This window comes from Neovison vison, chromosome 8 (assembly GCF_020171115.1).
Source record: "Neovison vison isolate M4711 chromosome 8, ASM_NN_V1, whole genome shotgun sequence".
NCBI classification, from domain to species: domain Eukaryota; kingdom Metazoa; phylum Chordata; class Mammalia; order Carnivora; family Mustelidae; genus Neogale; species Neogale vison.
The window spans coordinates 94,313,539-94,335,563 of NC_058098.1; the positions used below are offsets into that span (position 1 = coordinate 94,313,539).

The window sequence follows — 22,025 nt, forward strand, 5'->3', positions numbered from 1 at the left end:
TGGCTACCAGGCGCTGGGAGGAGGGAGTGAAGGGGAATTATTGCTTAATGGTTACAGAGTTTCTTTTGGGGGGATTGAAAAGTTCTGGAAATAGTGATGATAGTTGCACAACATTCTGAATGTAGTTAACGCTACTGAACTATATATTTAAAATTTGTTAAAATGGTCAACGTTATGTAATGCATATTTTGTCATAATATTAAAAATATGAGGAGGAGGGAGAAAGGGAGACAGGGGTAGAGCAGGGGAGCACAGACCTTCCTGTAGGTACCCACCTACATGGGCACCAACATGTGCGAGCCAGACGGAAGAGGCATGTGCCTGCAGGCAAAACCAAAAACGAACTTACCCTAGTTTAACCAGTACACTGGGACATAAAAGGAAACCTTGATGTTCTTAAAACTTGACCAGAGTCTGAATAAAACCTCATCTTTCAAATTGAACAAATTACTTATTAGCTGGAGAAAAGTGAAGGGAAGTTTGGAGTCAGCATTCTAGGGTTTTTTACTGCTGGGTCCAAGTCACTGACCTCTAAAATTATCCCGGACCTCACCCTTCCTCCTTCCAACTTTCTAGAAAACTATCAGTCCCCTACACTTGCCCAAAGAGGTCTTTGCCAAGGTTACAGAGCTGCACTTTGCCATTCCCTAAAACCCACCGCCTCACCTCTGTCTGCATACCCTTATGCCCAGTTCAGGAAAAGAACTCTCTCCTCATCCACCCTCTTCTCTCTCAAACACACACACACACACACACACACACACACACACAAAAAGCCAGGAACATCCCACCTCTGCCAGAGTACCAGGCCCATAGGCACTGATTGTGACTTTTAGATTCCTCAGGAAGACATCCACCATCAGCTCTTGCTCCACAGAAAGGTCCATAGGTGTTCTCAAGGCTTCTCTGTCAGTGGACTTTGGGTTGTAGGCAGGACCTTGCCCATCCTTTGCTTGGTCGGGGCAGACTCATGGCTGGCTGTAACTCCCATAACAACTTCTCAACATCTCTGCTGTCTCCAAACCTTTGTATCCTCCCTTTGGTTTTTAAAGCCATCTAAGCTCTTCCTTTTTTATCTCGAAAGACTTTTTGGAGGTGAATTTCATACAACATAAAATTAACAATTTTAAAGTGTACACTTCGGTGGCATTTAGTACATTCATGATGTGAAGTCACCACCTACATTGAAACTCAAAACATATCCATTGCCCCAAAAGAAAACCTGCAGCCATCACTCTCCATTTCTTCTTTCCCCAACCCTTAGCAACCCCTCTAAACTGTCTTGGTCACCTGCTTTGGAACTTCCACATTTGGGTCCCAGAGCTTATTTCTTCTCTCTCATACCTGGTGCCTGGTCTTAAGCTCCGGCCTAACTTCCTGCTGTCCTTAGCCCACAGTCTTGACTTAAATACCCTCCTTCCAATTCATCAACAGACACGTTCACTTGTCTGGCCTTGGGCCCCTTACCTGAACTCTGCAGGAAAGCACTGTTTCAGACTCCACTGACCGAGTGTGGATTTGATCTGGGGAATATGAGTAAAGGAGTAGCCTCCAGGAAAGGCCTGACCTCTGTCCCTGGCTGTTGGAGCACCCTCCGTGGATCAGGCAATAGGGAGCACTGGGGTCCCCTGACTTCCTCTGCCTGAGGTGGGACCAGCGGCTCATGGGAAGCCGTCCACCAGTCAGGGGGGTGGGTGCCCCCTTGACATTCTTTGTCCAGTAGCCCCATCATCTGCACACTTAGGACAACATATTCCAACTTGCTGCCTCCTTGGTTTCCCAGCCTGCTCTGACCTGTAAGCCCCTGGAAGGCATGGACCATGTCTATGGGGATTAGCAAACCAATTAATTGTCACTTAAGAAAACTTTCAAAGCATCAAGACCACTGTGGGCCTTCCCCATCTCTAGCACAAACTGGAGCCCACTTGGGAATTCCTCCTGAGAGGCCATCTGGGCCGAGGACAGCTGGTGGGAACCTCCTATTCCTCTACCTCTCAGAGAGGCTGGGCCCAAAGCCCTGCCATTAACTAGAAGCTGGAGCTGGGAGGAAACAGAAACTTCATTTTAAAAATGGAGTGAGGTGGGGGTGGGGCACAGTGTAACAGGAGATTTAGATGGCCCAGTCTTCTGAGAAGCATGCAGGAAAGGTACAAAAGCTGCAGGCATGGAAGAGGTAGAATGCCTGGTAGAAGGGATGGTGGGTCACCCAAAGTTAGGGAGAAAAGAGACCCAATGGAGGGCAGCAGAGTTGTGGCCCACGGTCTTGGGTAACAAAACATGAATGTTTGCAGTCATCCTATGCATTTGATGAAAGGTCCCCATTTAGGGGAAATGTGCCAGCAGCAATGCCAATTGGCAGGTTTGGGCCTGGTTTGAGACCTGACTGATCCTTCACAGGAGAGAAGCTATGAGCAGGCATACTTCCAAGATGGGAGTATGTCACAAGACTCAGACTGAAAGGGTACCTGAACTTCCTGGGTCTTCCTGGGACTCGGCCTCTGGGTCAGGAGACCTGGTGCCTGTGGTGACCTGACCGGACAAGGTGCGCAATGGGGCACACACCACACTGCCACTGTATCACTTAGGGACTAAAAGGTCAGGCCTGAAGTTTCTGTAAAAATCTCGAGTCTCTGAGCACTGGGACAAGAGGCAGGGTGCCAGGTGTTGCAAGTCTGGGAAACTCACCAATCCCATATCACACACATTCCCAGCCTCCCCTGAGGCATGTTAGGGCTATGTGACTGGGGCCTGGCCAGCGCGGTAGGGGCCGCACCACTTCTGGGTCTAGCTGGCATTGAAATGCCACTCCCTGTCCCAGGCTGCCTTCCCTTTCAGCGGACACAGTGGGTGGGGGCCAAAGCAGGCTGATGGCATTGTGGGCCCCAGTCCTTCTCCCAGGATTCTTCTTGCTCTCTTTCTTGGCACCCTTTGCTACGTGATTTCAGTTCCTCTCACTAAAGAGGCAGGGTCCGTTTCTCTTCCTGAGTCTGGGATGTTAGCAGATGTGATACCCGAGAAGCTTGGAAAAGCATTTGCTTGTCTCTGCTTCACTTTTTGCTCCTCTGCAGTTACCTTAAAACCACCACTGAGTTCGCGTGCTGGAAGATGAGCCATCCCGGTCGCCCTGTCCCTCCAGCTGCCCCCACGAGGATGTGTGAATTAGGTTGTAGGAGACCAAAGTGCTGCCAGACAAGTCCAGCCTAAATTGCTGATGGTGGACAAGTGAACTAAAGAAATGGTTATTTGTGTGTATTTGTTTTATTCATTTGTTTTTAATGCAGCCTTCCCGTGGAGCTAGATAAATCAAAGAGCAGCCACCCCCAAAGACAGGAAAGGAACAGAGCCACCCACCACCATCCCCCTGGTTCCCACAGAAGGAACAGTAAGCTCTCACTGTGCCATCACACTGAGATGGGATTTGCTTGCTACCTCAGTAGAGCCGGCCCTCTCCTAAGCAACCAGGAAAAGGATCTTGGGCCACCTTCCTACTCATGTTCCCAAGAGGCCTGAGCAGAGGGCAGGCAGTAGACAAACGTAACCAAAGGAACAGCAAGTAGCCTCCAGCACAGGGGGGAGAACTGATGCAACTTCTGGAAGCCCATGCGCTGGTAGAGGGCCAAGGCTGAGTGCTGCAGCATACTGGTGGTGAGGACGACGTGGCTGTAGCCCTGGTTGCGCGCGAACTGGAGGACGGTCCTGATCAGGGCTTTCGCTATCCCCTGACCTCGGTGATCCAAGGCCACGCACAGGTGAAGCAGCTCCAACTGCTCCTTGTGCAGGGAGCGCTCCTTGACAGGCAGCGCCCCGACGATGCCCACCACCTGCCCCTCAGCCTCAGCCACCCAGAAGCAGGAGCCGGGCTCACTCAAGTAGGACTTGGTGATGTTGGACATGTCTGTGCGCAATGCCTCAGCTGTAAACTTGGTCCAGGGGTATCTGCAGAGGAATCCCAGAGCAATGAGGAGGGTAGGGCTGGCTATGAGGGCCAGCAGCCAGGAGCCAGAGACCAGGAGGAGGCCGAGAGACACCCCAAGCAAGAGCACCAAGGTTCGGGGCAGCTTCAGGATGTGGCGGAAGGAGGCAGAGCCATACTCATCCAGTGCGTGGAAGAACAAGTCCAGGACCTGTGTGCGGTCACTCTCCTGGTATTTGCGGATGTGGTAAGGAGCCATGGAGGACTGCCGTGCCTGACCCTTAAAGTCCACAAGAGTGAGCGACCTTCCTGGCAGCCCTGGGGAAGAGAAAGGAAGCCAGATAAGTGCCCCATCTCTGCCACCTCCCGGGAGTGGGGCAGACACTGCTCCGGGGAGTTCTGCTTTTGCCCTAGAGGATGTAGCAAACAGCCTACCCAGCAGCCCCCAAGTAAGAGTTTCAACAAAGTCTCCTTCCCCCTTGACTGCAAATTTTTAGGCTGCTGAGGTGGCATAAGAGTCAAACATCAGGGCACCTGGGTGGCTTGGTTGGTTAAGTATCTGCCTTCAGCTCAGGTCATGATCTCAGAATCCTGGGATCGAGTCCCAGGTCAGGTTCCCCACTCAGCAGGGAGCCTGCTTCTCCTGCTACTCTCTCTCCCTCTGCCTCTCCCCGATGGTGCTCTTTCTTCCAAATAAATAAATAAATAAAATCTTTTAAAAAGCGTCAAACATTAAAAAAGTCCCAGACTTTATACCCAGAGCAGGGTCCCAGGCTCCAGGCCTCTCTCAAGACACTGTCTTTCAACCCCAGCCCTCTCACCTGCTACCACAACAGACTTGAACGTCCACAGACTTGAACGTCCAGGACCGTGTCAGGACGGCCTCTGCCCTCAGTCTCTGACTGGAATCCCAGGAGAGACTGTGCAGGGCTCCCCCCACCACCAGGAACCAGACCCTTCCTGGATGGCCACCTGATTGGCTGGCTTCTGCACACTGGATAATCATAAGCCCCAGGATCAAGAGGCTGGGCTATGATGCAACCTGAAGCCCATTCTCCACTGATCACTGCGATCGCCAGGGAATTAGCCTGCCAGGGGAAGCAGGGTCTGGAACATCTCAGGGAATCTTGCCCTGGCAGACGGCCTACACGTTCCTCCCTTGGTGGTTGGGGCCTGGAGCATCTCCCAGCTGGCCCCTCAATATGCCCTTGTGTCCACTTCTGGCCCCTTCTGGGACACAGCTTCTGGGAGCCTGGGGACTGCACCTCCCGCCTTGTGCTGTCATCACAGGCTAGAGTCCAGACCCGTGGCTCAGCACGCAAGGTGCTCTCTCCCTGCCTAGCTCTCCCCGGTCTGAGGGAAACTGGTCGTTTGCAGTTCGCCGGCCTCATCTCGCTAGGCTCCATCTTCATTCATTCGGTGGTTCAAGGTACTGTCGTGTATGCTGCCACGACTGCGTGCCTGGCGGCCTCTTCAGCTCTCAACAACACTGACAACGCCGGGGACAGCCACCGCTCTGACGCGCCCCTGGTGTGTGCAGCTGTGAAATATTTTGCACTGAGAGCAACTAAAGCGGGGAAAAATTCAACAGAAAAGCCCTTCTCTGTGGCACATGTGTGCTGTCCAGGGGGTCGCTTCCGCCCCGGAAACGTGGCGGGCGCTTCTCCCCACGCACCCTCAAGGCCCGCCTCTATTAATATTCTCCACTGCTCCTGAAGCCGGGCTCGTGTCCTCCTCAAGCTTGAGTGTGTTAAGCTTCATGGAACGCCCGTCTGGGCGAGGCGCCATGTGGGCGGCCCGGCCGGAGCTGAGGGCCTGGCACACCCAGGTTTCCCGTGCCAGGGGCTCCTCAGCAGTGGCCGGCAATGGCGAGAGCCGTGAGGCGCGCGGCGCGGCGAGGCGCGAAGCGGAGAGGGACCTGCTGCCGCGGGGGTGACCGGTACTTCCGGAGAGGACCCTCAGGGTGAAAGCGAAGGGAGCGGTAGATCGTGGCGAGGCTGAGGGGGAGAGGGCGTCCGGGGCTGAGGGGACTGAGGCGTGAAGACCCTGAGGCAGGTCAAAGGCAAAGTGTTCGGGGGACAGGTGGCCAGCACGGCCGAGGGAGGGAGGGAGTGGTGAGGGCGGCTGGGGCCTGGGCATGCGGGGCCTCTCGTCCCAGTTTGCGGAGTTTGGACTCTACTCCAAAAGCGGTAGGAGGCCATCGATATGCTTTTAACTGGGGAGTAACATAGCGGTCTGTGTGTGTGCCTGCCTCTGTGCACCTCTGCTCTGGCTCCATCTGGGGAGTGAATGGGAGGAGACCGTAGTGGAACCACATAGCCCCCACCCCCACAGGCTAGTGTCCCAGTCCAGGTGAAAAAAGAGCCCCCAGGTACAGATACGCAGGTTGCTCACTGTTCAAGAGCATCCAGGGAAGGAGATCTCGTCAGAACAGAAATAGAGCCCTGCTCCACTCACCAAGCCGTGAGCCCTGACACAGACCTGAATCTGGCCAAAGGTGAAGGGGGAGCTTTTTCTGATTTGCTCAAAGGCGGCACTGCCCACTGGACTGTGCATTCAGTGGACTGCTGTCTGTATGAAAGGGGTATCTTCCGGGGCGCCTGGGTGGCTCAGTGGGTTAAGCCGCTGCCTTCGGCTCAGGTCATGATCTCGGGGTCCCAGGGTCCCAGGATGGAGTCCCACATCGGGCTCTCTGCTCAGCAGGGAGCCTGCTTCCTCCTCTCTCTCTCTCTCTGCCTGCCTCTCTCTGCCTACTTGTGATCTCTGTCTGTCAAATAAATAAATAAAATCTTAAAAAAAAAAAAAAAAGAAAGGGGTATCTTCCTTGTTCTGTGTTCACTAAGGAGCCACGTGGGCTAACAGAGACCCTACAAGAGTGAGTGGTGGCTTGGAACAGAGTGAGGCGATCCAGATGGTGAGAACCAGCCCACCTGTAGTGCATTTTGTGGGCAGAAATATCAGGAGTTTGTAATGACCCAAATGGGAATGAGGATGAGGAAGGGGTCAGAGATGACAGCCACATTTCTGGCAAGAACCTCTGGAGGATGCAGGAGAGACAGACTTGGTGCCCCTAGTGGTACCATCCTGAAGCCTTCTGGTCAGAAACCAGAGGCTGGCAGCTGGGGCCCAGGCCTAGTGGATGGAGACTGCTGACAGGTCTTTGGCACCCAGCAAGGTCACAAGGATAGAGTTTAACATGAAATCTGAGGGGTGAGCCATGGGTATTTGCTACATTGGTTTCATACATTTTAATATTTAAACGTTTCAGTGTTAAGCAGAATTTGAACTAGGAATCCAAAGGGGCTCCAAAGTACAGTTGAGTTTTCCTAGCGAGTCTAATATTAACCAGTCAAAAACCTAACAGTCAAGCTGAGGGACCAGAGGTCTGTGATCTGTCCCCATGCTCTCCTTCCTTGTATTCTCACTGGGTTCTGTGGCCTCCTCAAAACCCAGTGGCTTGGTCTCCAGGTTTTTCATCTTTCCTCACAGCCATAAACAATGATAATGTGAGGATATATTGACATTAAAAAAAAGACTATAAAACAGTAGGTTTTAATTCATTTTTGGAAAACCATAACTTGAAACTAATGTATAGAAGCAAGCATGCAAAGAGAAAAGTCTGAGCAATCATACCAAATGATGGCAGCATCTGGATGGAGGACTTACGGGTCATTCTCTGTGCAAATGATGGAACCTTGGGTGTGCTGAGACTCCAGGCTCTGGCCTTCAGATGGTGAAACAGAGGCATGTGGGAATCTACCTGGCTCTGCCTCAGCTGGATCTGAGAGTCTAAAGGCACTTAGCTAAGAACATGAACTCCCAAAGGTAAGGCACATGTGTTTATTATTTCCCACTTTATTTAACTGGTAGTGTGTACAATTCATTGGCATTCAGCACACTCAGTATGTTGTGCAGCCACTGCCTCTACATGGTTCCAAAGCATATTCACACCCCAAAAGCAACCCCCTGGCCCCTACGTAGTCTCTCTCTCTTCCTCCTCTCGCCAGACCCTGGCAACAACTAACCAGCTTTTTAGATATTTCATTTAAATCGAATCATGTGATAGGCGAAATTCTATGTTCAGCTTCTTCCACTTTGTTTTAAGGCTCACCCATGTTGTAGCTTGTATCAGTAGCTCATGGCTTTTTATGGCTCCATAATATTCCACGGTAGAGCTATCTCACATTCATTTATCCATTCATCCATTCATCCACTGAGGGACACTTGGGTTGTTTCCATCTTTTGGCTAGTGTGAATTGTGCTGTTAGGAACATTGGTGTACATGTTTTGGGTTGAGCACCTGTTTTCGGTTCTATTGGGTATATACCTAGGAGTGGAATTTCTGGGTCATATGGTGATTTTATGTTTAACTTTTTGAGGAACTGCCATACTGCTGTCCAAAGTGGCTGAACTGTTCTACTTTTCCACCAGCAACGAGTCCTGTTTTATTCTCCTGTCTGCCTCAGCACTACTGGCTAGTACATAAAAGGAAATCAGATGCCTGGCACTGTGAGGAATCTCTTTTCCTAGGCTCTGTTTGATATTCACGACAATCTAAGAACTAAGGTTGATACCAATGTCCCCATTTACAAATGGGAAACCAAGGCCAGAAAAGCTGAGATCTCCTACCCGAGGCCTCGTAGAATCACCATTAGTCCAAAAGTTGTAGATTTAAGAGGAAAAAGTCATTAAAACCCCACACTTATATCTTTGAAAAATATTCCCTACTGCATCAGTGCAGCCCAGAAATGGGACAGTGAGATGGACAGTTCATAAATGGCATTACATTTTGGAAATCTCAGGGAGAAGAGAACATCAATTCCGTTTCATTTAACTTAAATTCCTTAAATTCTCCTCTAATCTCTCATCAGGGCTCCCCATAACCCAGTGTCAGACCAATGCCCTGAACTTCTACTGAGAGCTCATTATTTTGAGAAGATGAGTGGAAGAAAATCATGGCAAGTCCTTTCAAGGGGAAAGAAGTAGGTGGGTGGGTCATCCTAGTAAGATGTTAAGGAATCCTAGAACTATGATTCCAGCTCCACAGAGATGTTCTGTAACCTTATAACTAATTGTCTGAGAGAGTGAGAGAGTATCAGGCACTCTTAAATTAGGGTAACTCAAATTAGGGCATTCCAAATTAGGGTAACTCCAGCAGATTTCATGCAGATGATCAAAGGGACTAATTCTGAAGGTATGGGTGGGTAGAGAGGGACCGAGGATGGTGCAAGAACAAGGTGTATTATTGCCCAGGAGGCCTGAAGCAACGTGGGAGGGAGAGATGACAGAAACCTGACTCAGGAGTTGAAAGGTTCAGGGACAAAGCCGGCCCACATGACCTTGCAGGGAGGGGGCCAGGAGAATAAATTTGCTGGCCTCACATGGTCTTCCCCTTTCCAGTCTCCTGCGGGTCACCTACTTGGCCAAACCTAAGCAGAAGCCAAGAAGAGTCCTCTTGCTGCCATATAGGTCCACCTCTCGAACAGGGGCGGGGCAGGGGTATTGGAAGGATTGATCTACAGGGGAACATGGAAGGTCAGTGGCAGAAAGGACTATAAAAACATCACTAACAGGCAAATTTGATGAATACAAACTTCATTCTGAGACCAACCAGACTAGGTTATGCTTATATTGTGATATGAGTGCAGAGTGGCTGCCATTAGTAAACCAGAGCAGGGAAGTAGCTGCAGTAGGTAGGGCAGAAGGGCACCTTTCTGCTCTGGAAGTTCTCTAATGAGTACAACTGCTCATCCCCAAGAATTCTACTTTAGAGAAACTATCCGAAAGAAAAACATGTACAAAGATTTATTGCAAAAGTGAAACATTGAAAGCAGTATAATGTGTAAGAAGAGACTAGGTATGTTACATGTACCTTGTCAATACAAAGAAAGTGAGTGACGGCATGGGGCATGGGAGGAGCCATGCCACGGAGGTGTTCAGAGCATGGGGCCTGGGGTTATTGGGATCAGACTATTAGTCCCAGGCAGCTGAAACGCTCTGTCAGGGAAAGAGATGCCTTTGTAATGGAGACGTCTGGGGAAGGCACCGCCTTAACCAAGGGATCCAACTTTTATCACTAATGATGGGGCCAACGGACATTGCGTGGTGACACGCAATGGCAAGGACCCAAGATTACTTCCAAAAATATTTAAGCTGATGTAAATCATGAACAAATCCAGATAGTGTGGAATTCTGAAAAGATACTTCGGGTGCTCTTCAAAAAATGTCAACATCACTCTTAAAAGAGATGAAAGGAGATATAACAATTAAACACTGTGTAGGCTGGAGTGCCAGGTCTATAATTTACATTCAAATCATTCAGCAAGTGTGTGTGTGTGTGTGTGTGTGTGTGTGTGTGTACTGTACACACCTGAGCACAGGCAGGTAGGAGAGCAAGAGGCAAGAGCAAACAAATGTAGCAAAGTGTTAAGAACAAATAGTAAATTCACATGAAAGGTACATGGACTTTTCCTGTATAATTGTTAATTGTTCTTTAGGTTTGAAACTTTTTGAAATAGACTTCAGAGATTAGATCTGTTTCCTCACTGGTAAAAATCTCTCCGGATTGTAGGACTAAATGAGGTAGTACATATAAAATGCTAAGCACACTACCGACAAGAAATGTCAGTGATGTCCCTATGCTTTATTATTTATGACCATGATAGAAATCACTAAGTATTTCCACCTTCCTACTTTCCAGCATGTGGAAGGATCATACTTCTCTGTCCCTTATGTGGTTGGAAGGACCACATGACTGGCTTTGGACCATGAAATGTGAGATAAGCAGACCCAGTTTGAGTCACTGCCCCTTGTGTTTACTGCTTCCCCTGGCTATGCAGACTGAGGATGACATAGACTTTTGTCTGTTGTGTGAAGCCAGTGAGCTTTAGGGACTATAACTGAAGCCTAATCTAACCCAGAAGTCCACAAAGTATGGCCACAGGTCAAATCCTGCCCACCATTTATTTTTGTCAATTGAATTTTGTTGAAACACAGCCATACTCATCATTTATGGCCTATCGATACTATGACAGCAAGAGTTTAGTGGATGCAGCAGAGACCTTATGGTCTGCAAAGCTGAAAATACTTACTATCTGGCCCTTCACAGAAGTTTGCTGACCCTTAACCAAGGCAGTCTTAACTGCTACAATCAAAACAGAAGACAAAGTGAAAAAAGAAAACCCAAACCATCTGTAAAACATGACTTAATACTAGCTGTATGACCTTGAGCAAGTTACTTATTATTTGTATAATCTTTTAGTTGCCTTGTGTGTAAAATGGTGGTTATACTAGTATTTACCTACGATGAATGAATTCTTATATGTAAAACCCTTGGAACCAGGACGCTTGGAAGGGAAATGCCAGAGTAGCCAGAAGTAAGGGCAGGAATATGAACTGATGAATATAAAATCACTAAGGCAAGAACCTAGTAAATGCCCAATTATTCCAATTACATAAAGATGAAATATATTTGAATAGAAGAAGACTAGAAGACAAGAACACATAATAGCAACAGTGGCTATCTTTTAAAATATTAAAAGAGAAGATGGTAGTGGCTTTTTTTTTCTTTGTTGTAACATTCTGTGTTTTCTACAATTGAACATATATAATAAGAAAAACCCATGCTTTTTTTTAATAAATACTGAAAATTTTTAATATTTGTCACTTCACAAAACATCTTTTGTTGACATTCTACAAATGATACCATCCAATAATGTTCCAATACTTTCTTCTTGTGAAGACAGTTTATATATCTGTAAAGATAGAAGACAAATTATGGCATGCTAATATATTCATGCACTACTCATTTTCATCAAACATGTATAAGTGAAATTTTTATTCATCTACTGGGATAATGGCATGAAATCACAAATCACAAATGTAATTAAAATATGCAAAGTAGATGGCAACTCATCATTTAAGTCAAAAGTTCCCTTTAAATTGCAGTTATGGTGATTAACCCTCTAAACACAGAAACCAAATTTGTACCAATTTTAAAAGTGTACATCTAGGGGTGCCTGGGTAGCTCAGTGGGTTAAGCCGCTGCCTTCAGCTCGGGTCATGATCTCAGGATCCTGGGATCGAGCCCCGCATCGGGCTCTCTGCTCAGCAGGGAGCCTGCTTCCTCCTCTCTCTCTCTCTGCCTGCCTCTCTACCTACTTGTGATCTCTGTCAAATAAATAAATAAAATCTTTTTAAAAAAAAAGTGTACATCTAGACATTAAAGATCAGGCTTACACAGGGGAGCCTGGGTAGCTCAGGTCATGATCCCAGGGTCCTGAGATCAACCCCTACATCTGCATCTGCCTAGGACTTCCTGCTCAGCTGGGAGTCTGCTTCTCCTTCTGCCCCTCTCCCTTGCCCTGCTTGAACTCCCTCTCTTGCTCTGTGCTCTCTCAAAATAAATAAAATATTTAAAAAAAAAGATCAAGCTTACACAGTGCATTTGAAATATAAAATATAGAATGTATTTATTCTTAGAGAATGCTTTTATCAACTAAATTTCTAACTATATTTTACATAAACCTGCACCTTCTAATTCTTAGCTTCTATAATTCAAGTAATTTTTAATTACATTAACCTTTTAAAAAAAAAAGCATTGGTGATCAATAAGCAAACAGCATTGGTTTTACTTTTCCTCACTTTTTTTTTCTTAAAAGATTTTATTTATTTATTTGACAAAGATCACAATTAGGCAGAGAGCCCAATGCGGGGCTCAATCCCAGGACCCCGGAATCATGACCTGAGCTGAAGGCAGAGGCTTTAACCCACTGAGCCACCCAGGCACCCCTCTTCATCACTCTTTCTAAAAATACAGATTTACAAACCTTTTTGACTTCTGTAATATTTGTTATGTCGGGAAGGTTTTTCAGAGAAATCTGATGACCTTCAACCTGAGATATTAGGTCTTCTTGATTTATTTGTTTTTCTCCCTCTTCAATATAAACAATTAGAATTGAAGTGTCATTTGCTGAGATACCAAATTTTTTCAAAGCTTCTGAAATCTAAGGGAAAAAAAAAAGGTAAGATAATATACTAGTAGTTTCTAGTGTTTCTAGATGTTTCTAGAAACATCTCCCCATCAGCCTCCTTCTCTGGCTGGGGGTTATTTTACATTTCCAAATGGTTCTCTCCACCTAGTGTTTCTCTTCAACAGCCCTTCCTAACACCCACCAGCTATGCCTCTAGCACACTCTCTGCTCACAGGTACACCTCCTTACTGCACAGGCAAGCCCATTCTTGGCATGGCACACAAACACCCCCTCCTTCTGATCCCCGATGACCCTCCAGCCACGCACGCCTACCTTCTAGCCAGCCTGGACTGTGCCGGTCCTATCATTTCACACTTTTCCTCCTCCTGTCTGGAGTGCCTCATCCTTCTCCGTCCAGTGCACATGGCACTCCCTGCTGCAGCCCACTCCTTACAGGAGTTGCTTCCTTGTTGTTCCCATAGGTTTGACTTATTATTCCCAATGTATCATTTATCTTAGAGCAGTTGGATTTCTGTCGTTTCCCTGCCTTCCTCAGGAGCATATTTCCTACTCCTGCCCTGGAACTGTAGCCAAAAGAGGGACCAGCCCAACAGATGCTGACTGAATTGAATAGTTTCTCAAGTTATTTCAAATGATCTCAAAGAAATAATAATTATCTGGATGTTTTTCTCCAGGTACCAAGGAGTTAATTCTATTACCCTGCATTTTATAAATTTTATAAAATTTCAAACATTATTTGAAATCATGCTGCAGCATTCCCAATTATCCTCTGGATGCTATTATTACCTGGTTGTATTATTAACAGTAGTAGTAATACTCAAACTTCATCAGCAAAATTTTCAGGGGTTTTTTGTTGTTATTTTTTTAATGTGCCACATATGGAATGTCTTTATTAGCTCAGTAACTTACCATCAGTACCTCAAACCACAAACTTCCTGTGCCCCGGAGGTGTGAGAGCGCCCGTGTTAAGGACTGTTAACCAGAAGACTTCTGGATATGGAAAAGACATGGATTCTATCCTCAAGTTTATAGAGAGAGTAGATGTGCACGGTAACACACAAATATCTATGCTTAATGTTTTACCATTTAAATGTATATATCATTTAGGGGGATCTTCCTGCTCCTTTTTTCTGATAAGGATAAAACTGTCCTCATTTCATGTAGCTTAACTTTTGTTTACTCATATCTGAAATGACTAAGCTTATTTGTCTAGTAAGAGGCAGTGCTAAACCTCAATTCTGTCCAGAACTCTTAACTATTATTTTGCTTTGTTACCAACAATAGGCGTACAGGAATTCAGCCTCCAACCCAACACTAGGGAACACATGGTATACCATGACAAGGTCAACAGAAATAAATTAAGTGAAATCCATATTAATTACATTGTTATTTGGGGAAAGGTTGAAAATAATTTCAGTTGGTAGAGTTCTTGTCTTCATTTTTCCCAGTTTGTAGAGATGAACTGCTTTGTTTGCTGCCACAAGTATCTGAAATGGATCGACAATCTACCAAAGAGGACAGAAAGAATTACACATGGAGCATCTGGAGCACCCTGGAGATGCATGCCTTAGCTTTTGGTAACTTCAATGTCAGGCTGTTTTACTTCATTACAATTTCTGTGGACTACATTTTCAAAATTGCTGGGTATTCAGAAAATCATAGAATTTTAAAAGCTGCAAGAAACTTAAGTAGTGAAAATTTTTAAAATAACATTTGTCCAGAATATCATGGGAAAAGCCGTATTCTAAATATTTTATGTGTGATATTTTAATCCTTAAAACTACCCTATGAAATCAGTATTATTATTCATGTGCAGTGGATAAGGAAACCAAAGCAAAGAGCGTCTGTCACTCAACCACTGAGGGGACCTGGGCAAATTCCTGTTTATCTGTTAGATGCAGATAGTCATAGTATTTATTTCATAAGGTTGTTGTGAAGACTGAGCTGGTATATGGAAAGGAACAGAGTCAGCATACTCCGAAGGTTGGCCACCACCTGCTCAAAGTTGTAATGGCAAAGCTGGGATTAAATTCTGCTGCTGTGTTTCCACAGTGTGGCCGCTTAACCACTATACCTGCCTCCTGTGCAGAGATTTTTTTTCCCCCCAAATAACTGCTTTATAAAATTTTTATTTATTTTTAAAATTCTTTCTTTAAATTCAATTTAGTTTACATATAGTATTAGTTTCAGGGGTAGAATTTGGGATTCATCACTTACATATAACACCTAGTGCTCATTACCTCAAATGCCCATCACCCATCCCTACACCCTCCTCCCCTCCAGCAACCCTGTTTGTTTTCTAGAGTTCAACATCTTATCGTTTGCCTCCCTATTTTCATCATTATTTTTCCTTCCCTTCCCCTATATTCACATTTTCTTACATTCTCCGTAAGTGAAATCATATGGTATTCGTCTTCCTCTGACAGAATTCTTTCGCTTACCAGAATACCCTCTAGTTCCACCCATGTTGCTGCAAATGGCAAGAGTTCATTCTTTTTTGATGGCTAAGTACTATTCCACTGTATATATATACCACATCTTCTTTATCTGTCAATGGACATCTGGGCTCTTTTAATATTTCGGCTATTGTGGACACTGCTGCTATAAACATTTGGGTGCATGTGCCCTTCAAATCCTGTGCAGAGATTTTTTTCTAGTTCAGACAAGAAGATGAAGATCCAGGAATGTGCCATTAGGTCAGAGCCTGACCACAACCTTTCTTTATCTCCTGGGGGAAGTTTCCAGCACTTAGGCTTCTATTCACTGTTAAATTCAAGGCTGGCCCAGCCTGACTCCAAAGCCTGGACGAGAACTCTTTACCCAAAGGTGACAGTTTTAGGCTAACCTGTAACATCATGAAAAATTAACATACTCTTCAATGCCCTGTTATAGCTCAGCTAGTCTCACTTATACTCACCACCTTAGGGTTTATTAGTGAACCATCAATAGCACCTTCCATGGCCTTTTTTCTCAAGTCTCCAGCATTTTTTACATCTTTAAATAACAGAAGGGTCACCCTGCATTCGGGAAATAGGTCCAGCTGATGTGTTAACTGCATTTCATAGACAAGCAGGAGTCTATTTGCATAAAACCAAAAAGACCAAAAGACTTTGTTTAAAAGTTAATGTTATAATTCACTAAAAAATAGCCTTGCTAACAAATAAAATAACTTTAAAAAGATGGCAGAACTGTTAAACTAGAAGAATCCATCCCAAAAGCACATTTGGCATCCTGATGAGATGTCTTCCCACCCACGCTGAGGTGTTTCTAGCTTCCTTTACCATTCTTCAGAAAGGATCAAGGTTACTGCCTGGTTCCCTTCTTGTACAGACAGGATCTGATGCATGGCTGAGGGGAAGCTTCTCTAATAGCCAAGTAGGAGCACAATGTCAGGAATTTGTTAGACAAGAGGTTGCTGATGCTATTAGTAAAACCTCATGCCAACTTAGCCTTTTTAGCTTCCTGAGCTTAATTTTAGCAGAACCTAGACACAAATATTAAGAAAATTTTATTGAAGAAAGTATGACACCTGACTCAAAGATCCTCATTTCATAATGACATCTGAGCAGAGAGGGTACAATCACTAAACAAAGAAAAAGAAAACAAGATCAATTACTGGCCCTTTCTTACACATAAGTTTAATAAGGAAAGGACAAAGACATAAAAGAAACATAAAAGACAAGAACTTGACTAACCAGAAAGACAACCATATCTCTGAATTGATAATCAAAGTATTGCAAAAATATGACCTTTAAAACAATGTCAATCAGGGCGCCTGGGTGGCTCAGTGGGTTAAAGCCTCTGCCTTCAGCTCAGGTCATGATCCCAGGGTCCTGGGATCAAGCCCCACATTGGGCTCTCTGCTCAGCAGGGAGCCTGCTTCCTCCTCTCTCTCTCTCTGCATGCTTCTCTGCCTACTTGTGATCTCTGTCTGTCAAATAAATAAATAAAATCTTTAAAAAAAAAACAATGTCAATCAAAGTCTTAGTGAGATATTTGGATGAGGCAATTTGATAGATTCATTTTATCCTTTTACTTGGTTCCATTTCTACGACTCTTTTCAAAGAATAAACCAAAAACCTGAAAATTTATGTAAACTAGATGTCCCTCTCATCATCCTAATAGCAAAAAGTTGAAAAATTATCTAGCTAATAACGGAATTTGTTGCAACTAAACAACCATAGTCCCGAAAAGCAGTTAAGGATGTGTGAAAACAGCAATAAATAACACTGATTTAAAACATGTGATTGAAAAACAAAACCTAAAATGTAGCATAAATAGTGGACTTCTCAAAAAAGTGCATAAAAATACTGAAAGGAAAATAAACCAAAAAGTTCTGACTTGGTGGAATGACATCTGAGTTTTTTATTAGGAAAAAGCAGTATGTGTGGATCATATCTTGGCACACCGCAGTTCAATCTTTATAGTCATGGGAATGTCCAATGGGAGGAAAAAGATATAGAAAAAAAATAACGAATATATTCCCAATTTCACAAAAAAGATACACACGGAAGACAAAAACATGAAATACACCAAAATATGGCCATCTCGGGTGGTAGGAATATTGGTCATTTTTACCTTCTATTTTAAAAAGATGTCCGTTCTGAATTTTCTACAGTGGGCACACAAAATAGGAATACATATAATCAGCAGGAAAAAAAACCTCTTCGCTGTTTATGTTTTAACACTAGGGAAAAAAGGACACCTGGCAAAGGTCAAAATAAATTCCCTCACTTAGGCCAGAAACTTGGAATCATCCCCGAACACCTACCCCATAGTTAATCCACAGTCCTGACGATTCTACCTCTTAGGTATCCCTCTGACCCGCCCACTTCTCGCCTATACCCACCGCCCCCAGCAACACCGCTCCCTCATCTACGGCTGTGGCCTTCCCGGGGCTGTCGCCTCGCAGTTCTCGCCCTCCCACCAGCCAACCTCCGGCCGGCAGAAAGAGCGATCCCCTCAAAAAGTAAGCCACAGCGGGTCCTTCCGCTGCTCGTGCGACAAAGCCCCCAGCGCCGCCACTCCGAGCCGTCACTCCATCCCCGGCGCGCGGGGCCCACACTCTATCCGCCGCCGCCGCCGCCGCCTCCCCGGCTTCCGGTGCCTGGGCTCTCTCCCCGCTCTGCGCCCCCGACCGGCAGAGCCCTGACTCCTTCTTCTCTCCCACTTGCCGTTAAGAGTCCATTTACCAGGGCGCCCAAAGCCCCGGGTCTGGTCCCTCTTAGACGCGCTTCTCCGCCCTTTCAGGACGTCAGTGAGCGGGCGCCTGCCCCTGCCGGGCTGCGTTCCCGGGGCTGGCCTTCCAACCCCGAGAGGACCCACACGCTCGCGCTTCCGGTCCTCCTGGAAAACCTTCCCCTTGGAAACAAAGCCCTCACATTCCGGAAGCCGGGCCGAAGCGGCGTCCGCCCCTCGCGACACGCTTCTTCCCCAGCCTGAGCTGTCAGCGGACGCGGAGTGACGGGAGGCCCTGTCCGTCACTTCCGGCGACGGGGACGCTAAGGACCCAGGGACTGGACGCTGAGGTTTCAGTGCCGAGTCTTGGCCTTCTCTCCGACGCGTGTTGGGCGAGACGTAGGTTTCTTCCAGTGCAAAGCACAGTGTTGGCCGGGATGAGCTCCTTCGTCTCCGCTACAGTTCTCTGCGGGGTAGGCGGGACTCATTCCCTTCTTGCTGTCGGTGCGGTCAGTCATTTACGGAGGGTCTCCTAGGGGAGAGGGAATGGACAGATTTGCCTCCGGTACTTAAAAGATAGGTGGCAGGACACTGATGAAATGAACTTCTTCCTGCATCTAGCAGGTTCAGAAATTTCTCATCCGTAAGAGTTTATCAGCCTCCAAGAGAGGAAGTAATCCTCTAAACAGGTTGCAGATAATTATTTTCCATGTTTATGGTTGGAGCCCTTCTTGGACAGCACTTTTCTTTAAATAGGTACATTTACACAGGTAAATAACAAATATAGCTGTCGGGTAGGTGTGTGCTATGGAGAAAAAAAAGCTAGGAAAAGGGAGGAATGCCCGGCCGTGGGTATTACTATTTCAAATAGGATGGTTAAGATCTCACCAGAAAGTGACTGGACGAGGTCTGGAAGCAAGCTGTATGATCTGGGACAACAGCATTCCAGCCAACACAGAGTTCAAAGGCTCTGAAACACAAAGGCCTTCCCCCATTTAAGGGGTAGCAAAGAGTACCCTTTGGCTTGAATACGTGGGAATGTATATGTGAAAAAGATATTCTGACCAAAGATTGGTATTCAGACTATATAAAGAACGCCTATAACTCAGTAAGAGAAAACAACCTAATTATGAATGGGTGACATATTTGAACACTTTATAAAAGATACATGAGTCAGGCCAATAAACACATAAGATGCTCAACATCATAGCAGAGTAATGCAAATTTAAAACATAAAGAGCTACTACTCACCCACATAACTAAAATTTTAAAAACTGTTAATATAAGTGTTGCCAAACACAATCGGTATTGCTGGTTTGACTTTTATAAAATAGTACAACCACTTTAGAAAAGAGTGGCCATTTCTTAATAAATCAAACGTGTATTTACTGTACTCAGCAATTTCATTCCTTGGCATTTACCAGGAAAAATGAAAACATGTACATACAAAGGCCTGTACATGAATGTTCACGGCAACTTTTACTCTTAACAGCAAAAGACTGGAAACAACCCAATGCCCAACAACATGTCAGTGGATAAGCAAATTGTGGTAAATTCATACAATGGGATACAGCATTATTATTATCATTAACAAAAAGCAATGAATTACTGATACTTGACAATACTTACAACATGGATGACTCACAAAACATACTCAGAATAAAAACACTAGAATTTATTACCGTATGATCCCTTTTCTATAAAACTCTAGGAATTACAAATTTATTTTAGATTGACTAGAAAGCAAAAGATTGCTGGGAATGGAGGAGTGAGAGAGGAGCCTGGAAAAAACCCCAAGGGAATCTTTGCCATGAAGCCAATGTTGTAGATCTTGATGTGGTGTTAGTTACATAGTGAGTAGGAATTTGTAAAAATTCATCATACTATGCACTTTAAAAGTATATTTTATAGACGATAAATTATACCTCAATAAAGCTGATTAAAAAGACATTTAAAAAATAGCAGCTCAGTTTTCAGCAGCATATTTGTAACCATCTACAGCTGGAAACCACCATAATGTTCATCAAGTGAATGGATAAGCAAATGTAGTCCATACAATGGACTACAACTTGGCAATAAAAAGGAACCAACTGTTGTCACATAGAATAACATGGATGAATCTCAAAATAATCACGCTCAATAAAAAAGGCCAGACATTAAAATAGTACATTTTGTATGATTCCACTTACATAAGACTACAGTGACACAAAGCAGATCAGTGGTTGCTTAGGTGGGGGCCTTGGGTGGAAAAAGGGAATTACAAAATAGCACAAGGAAACTTTGGGGGTAACAGGTATGTTCTGTCTTAATTGTGGCAATGGTTTCATGGTTGTATACATGCCCAAAGTATCAAATTGTACATTTAAAAACATACAGTATATCGTATCAATTATGTCTCAAACTTTTATCTAGTTTTTGGGAGGGAGTTGGAGAGGGGCAGAAGGAAAGGGAGAGAGGATGTTAAGCAGTCTGCGTGTGCAGCATGGAGCCTGACTCGGGGTTTGATCTCATGACCCTGAGACCATGATCTGAGCCTAAATCAAGAGTCACATGCTTAACTGACTGAGCCATGAGGGTGCCCCCTCAAATTTTAAAAATCATGATGAGACAAAAATACACCAGTATTAGAATAGGTACAATTAAAAAAATTGAGGGTACTAAGTGCTAGTAAGGATGTGAGCAACTGGAACTCCTATACCCTGTTGATGGGGATGTAAAATAGTTCAGCCATTTGGGAGACATTTGGCAGTTTCTTATAAAATTACATAACAGTTACCTCATAGCAGCAATCTCACTCCAAGGGAAATAAACACCTATGTTCACAGAAAAACCTGTATACAAATGATTATAACAACTTTGTTTAAAAGTCAAAAACTGTGTCACCTGGAAGATGGATAAACAAACGGTGATATATCCATACAACAGAATGCTAACTCAACAACAAAAAGGGAATCAAATGTTGATCCCCTTGGGTGACATAGATGGATCTCAAAAGCATTATGCTAAATAAAAGAAATCACATCCATAAGGCTATATACTATGTGATTAAACTCATGACATTCTGAAAAAGGCAAAAATACAGACCAAAAACCGATCAGTGATTGCCAGGGTATGGGGTTGGTGGGAACAGTTACTTACAAAATAACACGAGGAAAGTTTTGGGGGTGATGGCAAGGTTCTCAGTTGTGGTAGTCATTATAAAACAGTGCATTTGTTAAAACTCACTGAACTGTACACTAAAAATGGATGATTTTTACTGTTCCTAAAGTCATCTTGGTTGGGGTGCCTGGGTGGCTCAGTGGGTTAAAGTGTCTGCCTTTGGCTCAGGTCGTGATCCCAGGGTCCTGGGATGGAGCCCCGCATCGGGCTCTCTGCTTAGCGGGAAGCCTGCTTCCTCCTCTCTCTCTCTCTGCCTGCCTCTCTGCCTACTTGTGATCTCTGTCAAATAAATAAATAAATAAAATCTTTAAAAAAAAAAACTCATCTCGGGCACCTGGGTGGCTCATTTTGTTTAAGTGTCTACCTTCAGCTCGGGTCATGATCCCAGGGTCCTGGGATCAAGCCCCTTGTTGGGCTCCCTGCTCAGCAGGGAGCCTTCTTCTTCCTTTCCCTCTGCCAGCTCATGTGCACACATTCTTTCTGTCAAATAAATAAAATCTTTAAAAAAATAAAAAAAGTCATCCCAGGGGCAAAGATAATCCCTTTACTACAGTTGCAGAGGAAGAGGTCACTATGCATCATAAAATGAGTTCAAAAGATCTGATTTGGAAGAGTGTTAAATGAGAACTTTCACAAGAACATCAACCTTGTTCTCTACAATATATAAACCTGCATAAATATGCATAACTGTTACTGTCTGCTAAAGTGAGTCTAACCTTGGAAGTGTTATCTGAACAAATGGGTCATAGAAGACACCGAGACTCCAAAAACTATTCCCAAGT

The 22,025-nt window shown here is 45.0% G+C and overlaps 2 protein-coding genes across 7 annotated transcripts; both read right to left on the reverse strand.

The window, feature by feature from the left end:
* Window positions 1-3,239: 3,239 nt before the first annotated feature.
* On the reverse strand, window positions 3,240-4,871 carry NAT8 (N-acetyltransferase 8 (putative)). Its single transcript, XM_044261395.1, has 2 exons — window positions 4,735-4,871; window positions 3,240-4,231 (listed from the first exon to the last, which is right to left on the reverse strand). Exon 2 carries the CDS (start codon window positions 4,170-4,172, stop codon window positions 3,486-3,488), a length of 687 nt encoding a protein of 228 aa, XP_044117330.1. The 5' UTR covers window positions 4,173-4,231; window positions 4,735-4,871; the 3' UTR covers window positions 3,240-3,485.
* Window positions 4,872-11,539: 6,668 nt separating this feature from the next.
* TPRKB (TP53RK binding protein) lies at window positions 11,540-18,322 on the reverse strand. 6 transcript variants are annotated; one of them, XM_044261399.1, is made up of 6 exons: window positions 18,099-18,322; window positions 16,436-16,489; window positions 15,824-15,983; window positions 14,289-14,411; window positions 12,742-12,918; window positions 11,540-11,667 (listed from the first exon to the last, which is right to left on the reverse strand). In XM_044261399.1, the coding sequence occupies exons 3-6, from the start codon at window positions 15,962-15,964 to the stop codon at window positions 11,581-11,583; spliced, it is 528 nt and encodes a 175-aa protein (XP_044117334.1). In that variant the 5' UTR covers window positions 15,965-15,983; window positions 16,436-16,489; window positions 18,099-18,322; the 3' UTR covers window positions 11,540-11,580. The 6 variants fall into 6 exon arrangements, with proteins under 6 accessions (XP_044117334.1, XP_044117335.1, XP_044117332.1 ...); XM_044261400.1 differs by lacking the exon at window positions 16,436-16,489 and adding an exon at window positions 17,485-17,518; XM_044261397.1 differs by lacking the exon at window positions 16,436-16,489 and having other exon boundaries at window positions 18,081-18,322.
* Window positions 18,323-22,025: the final 3,703 nt, after the last annotated feature.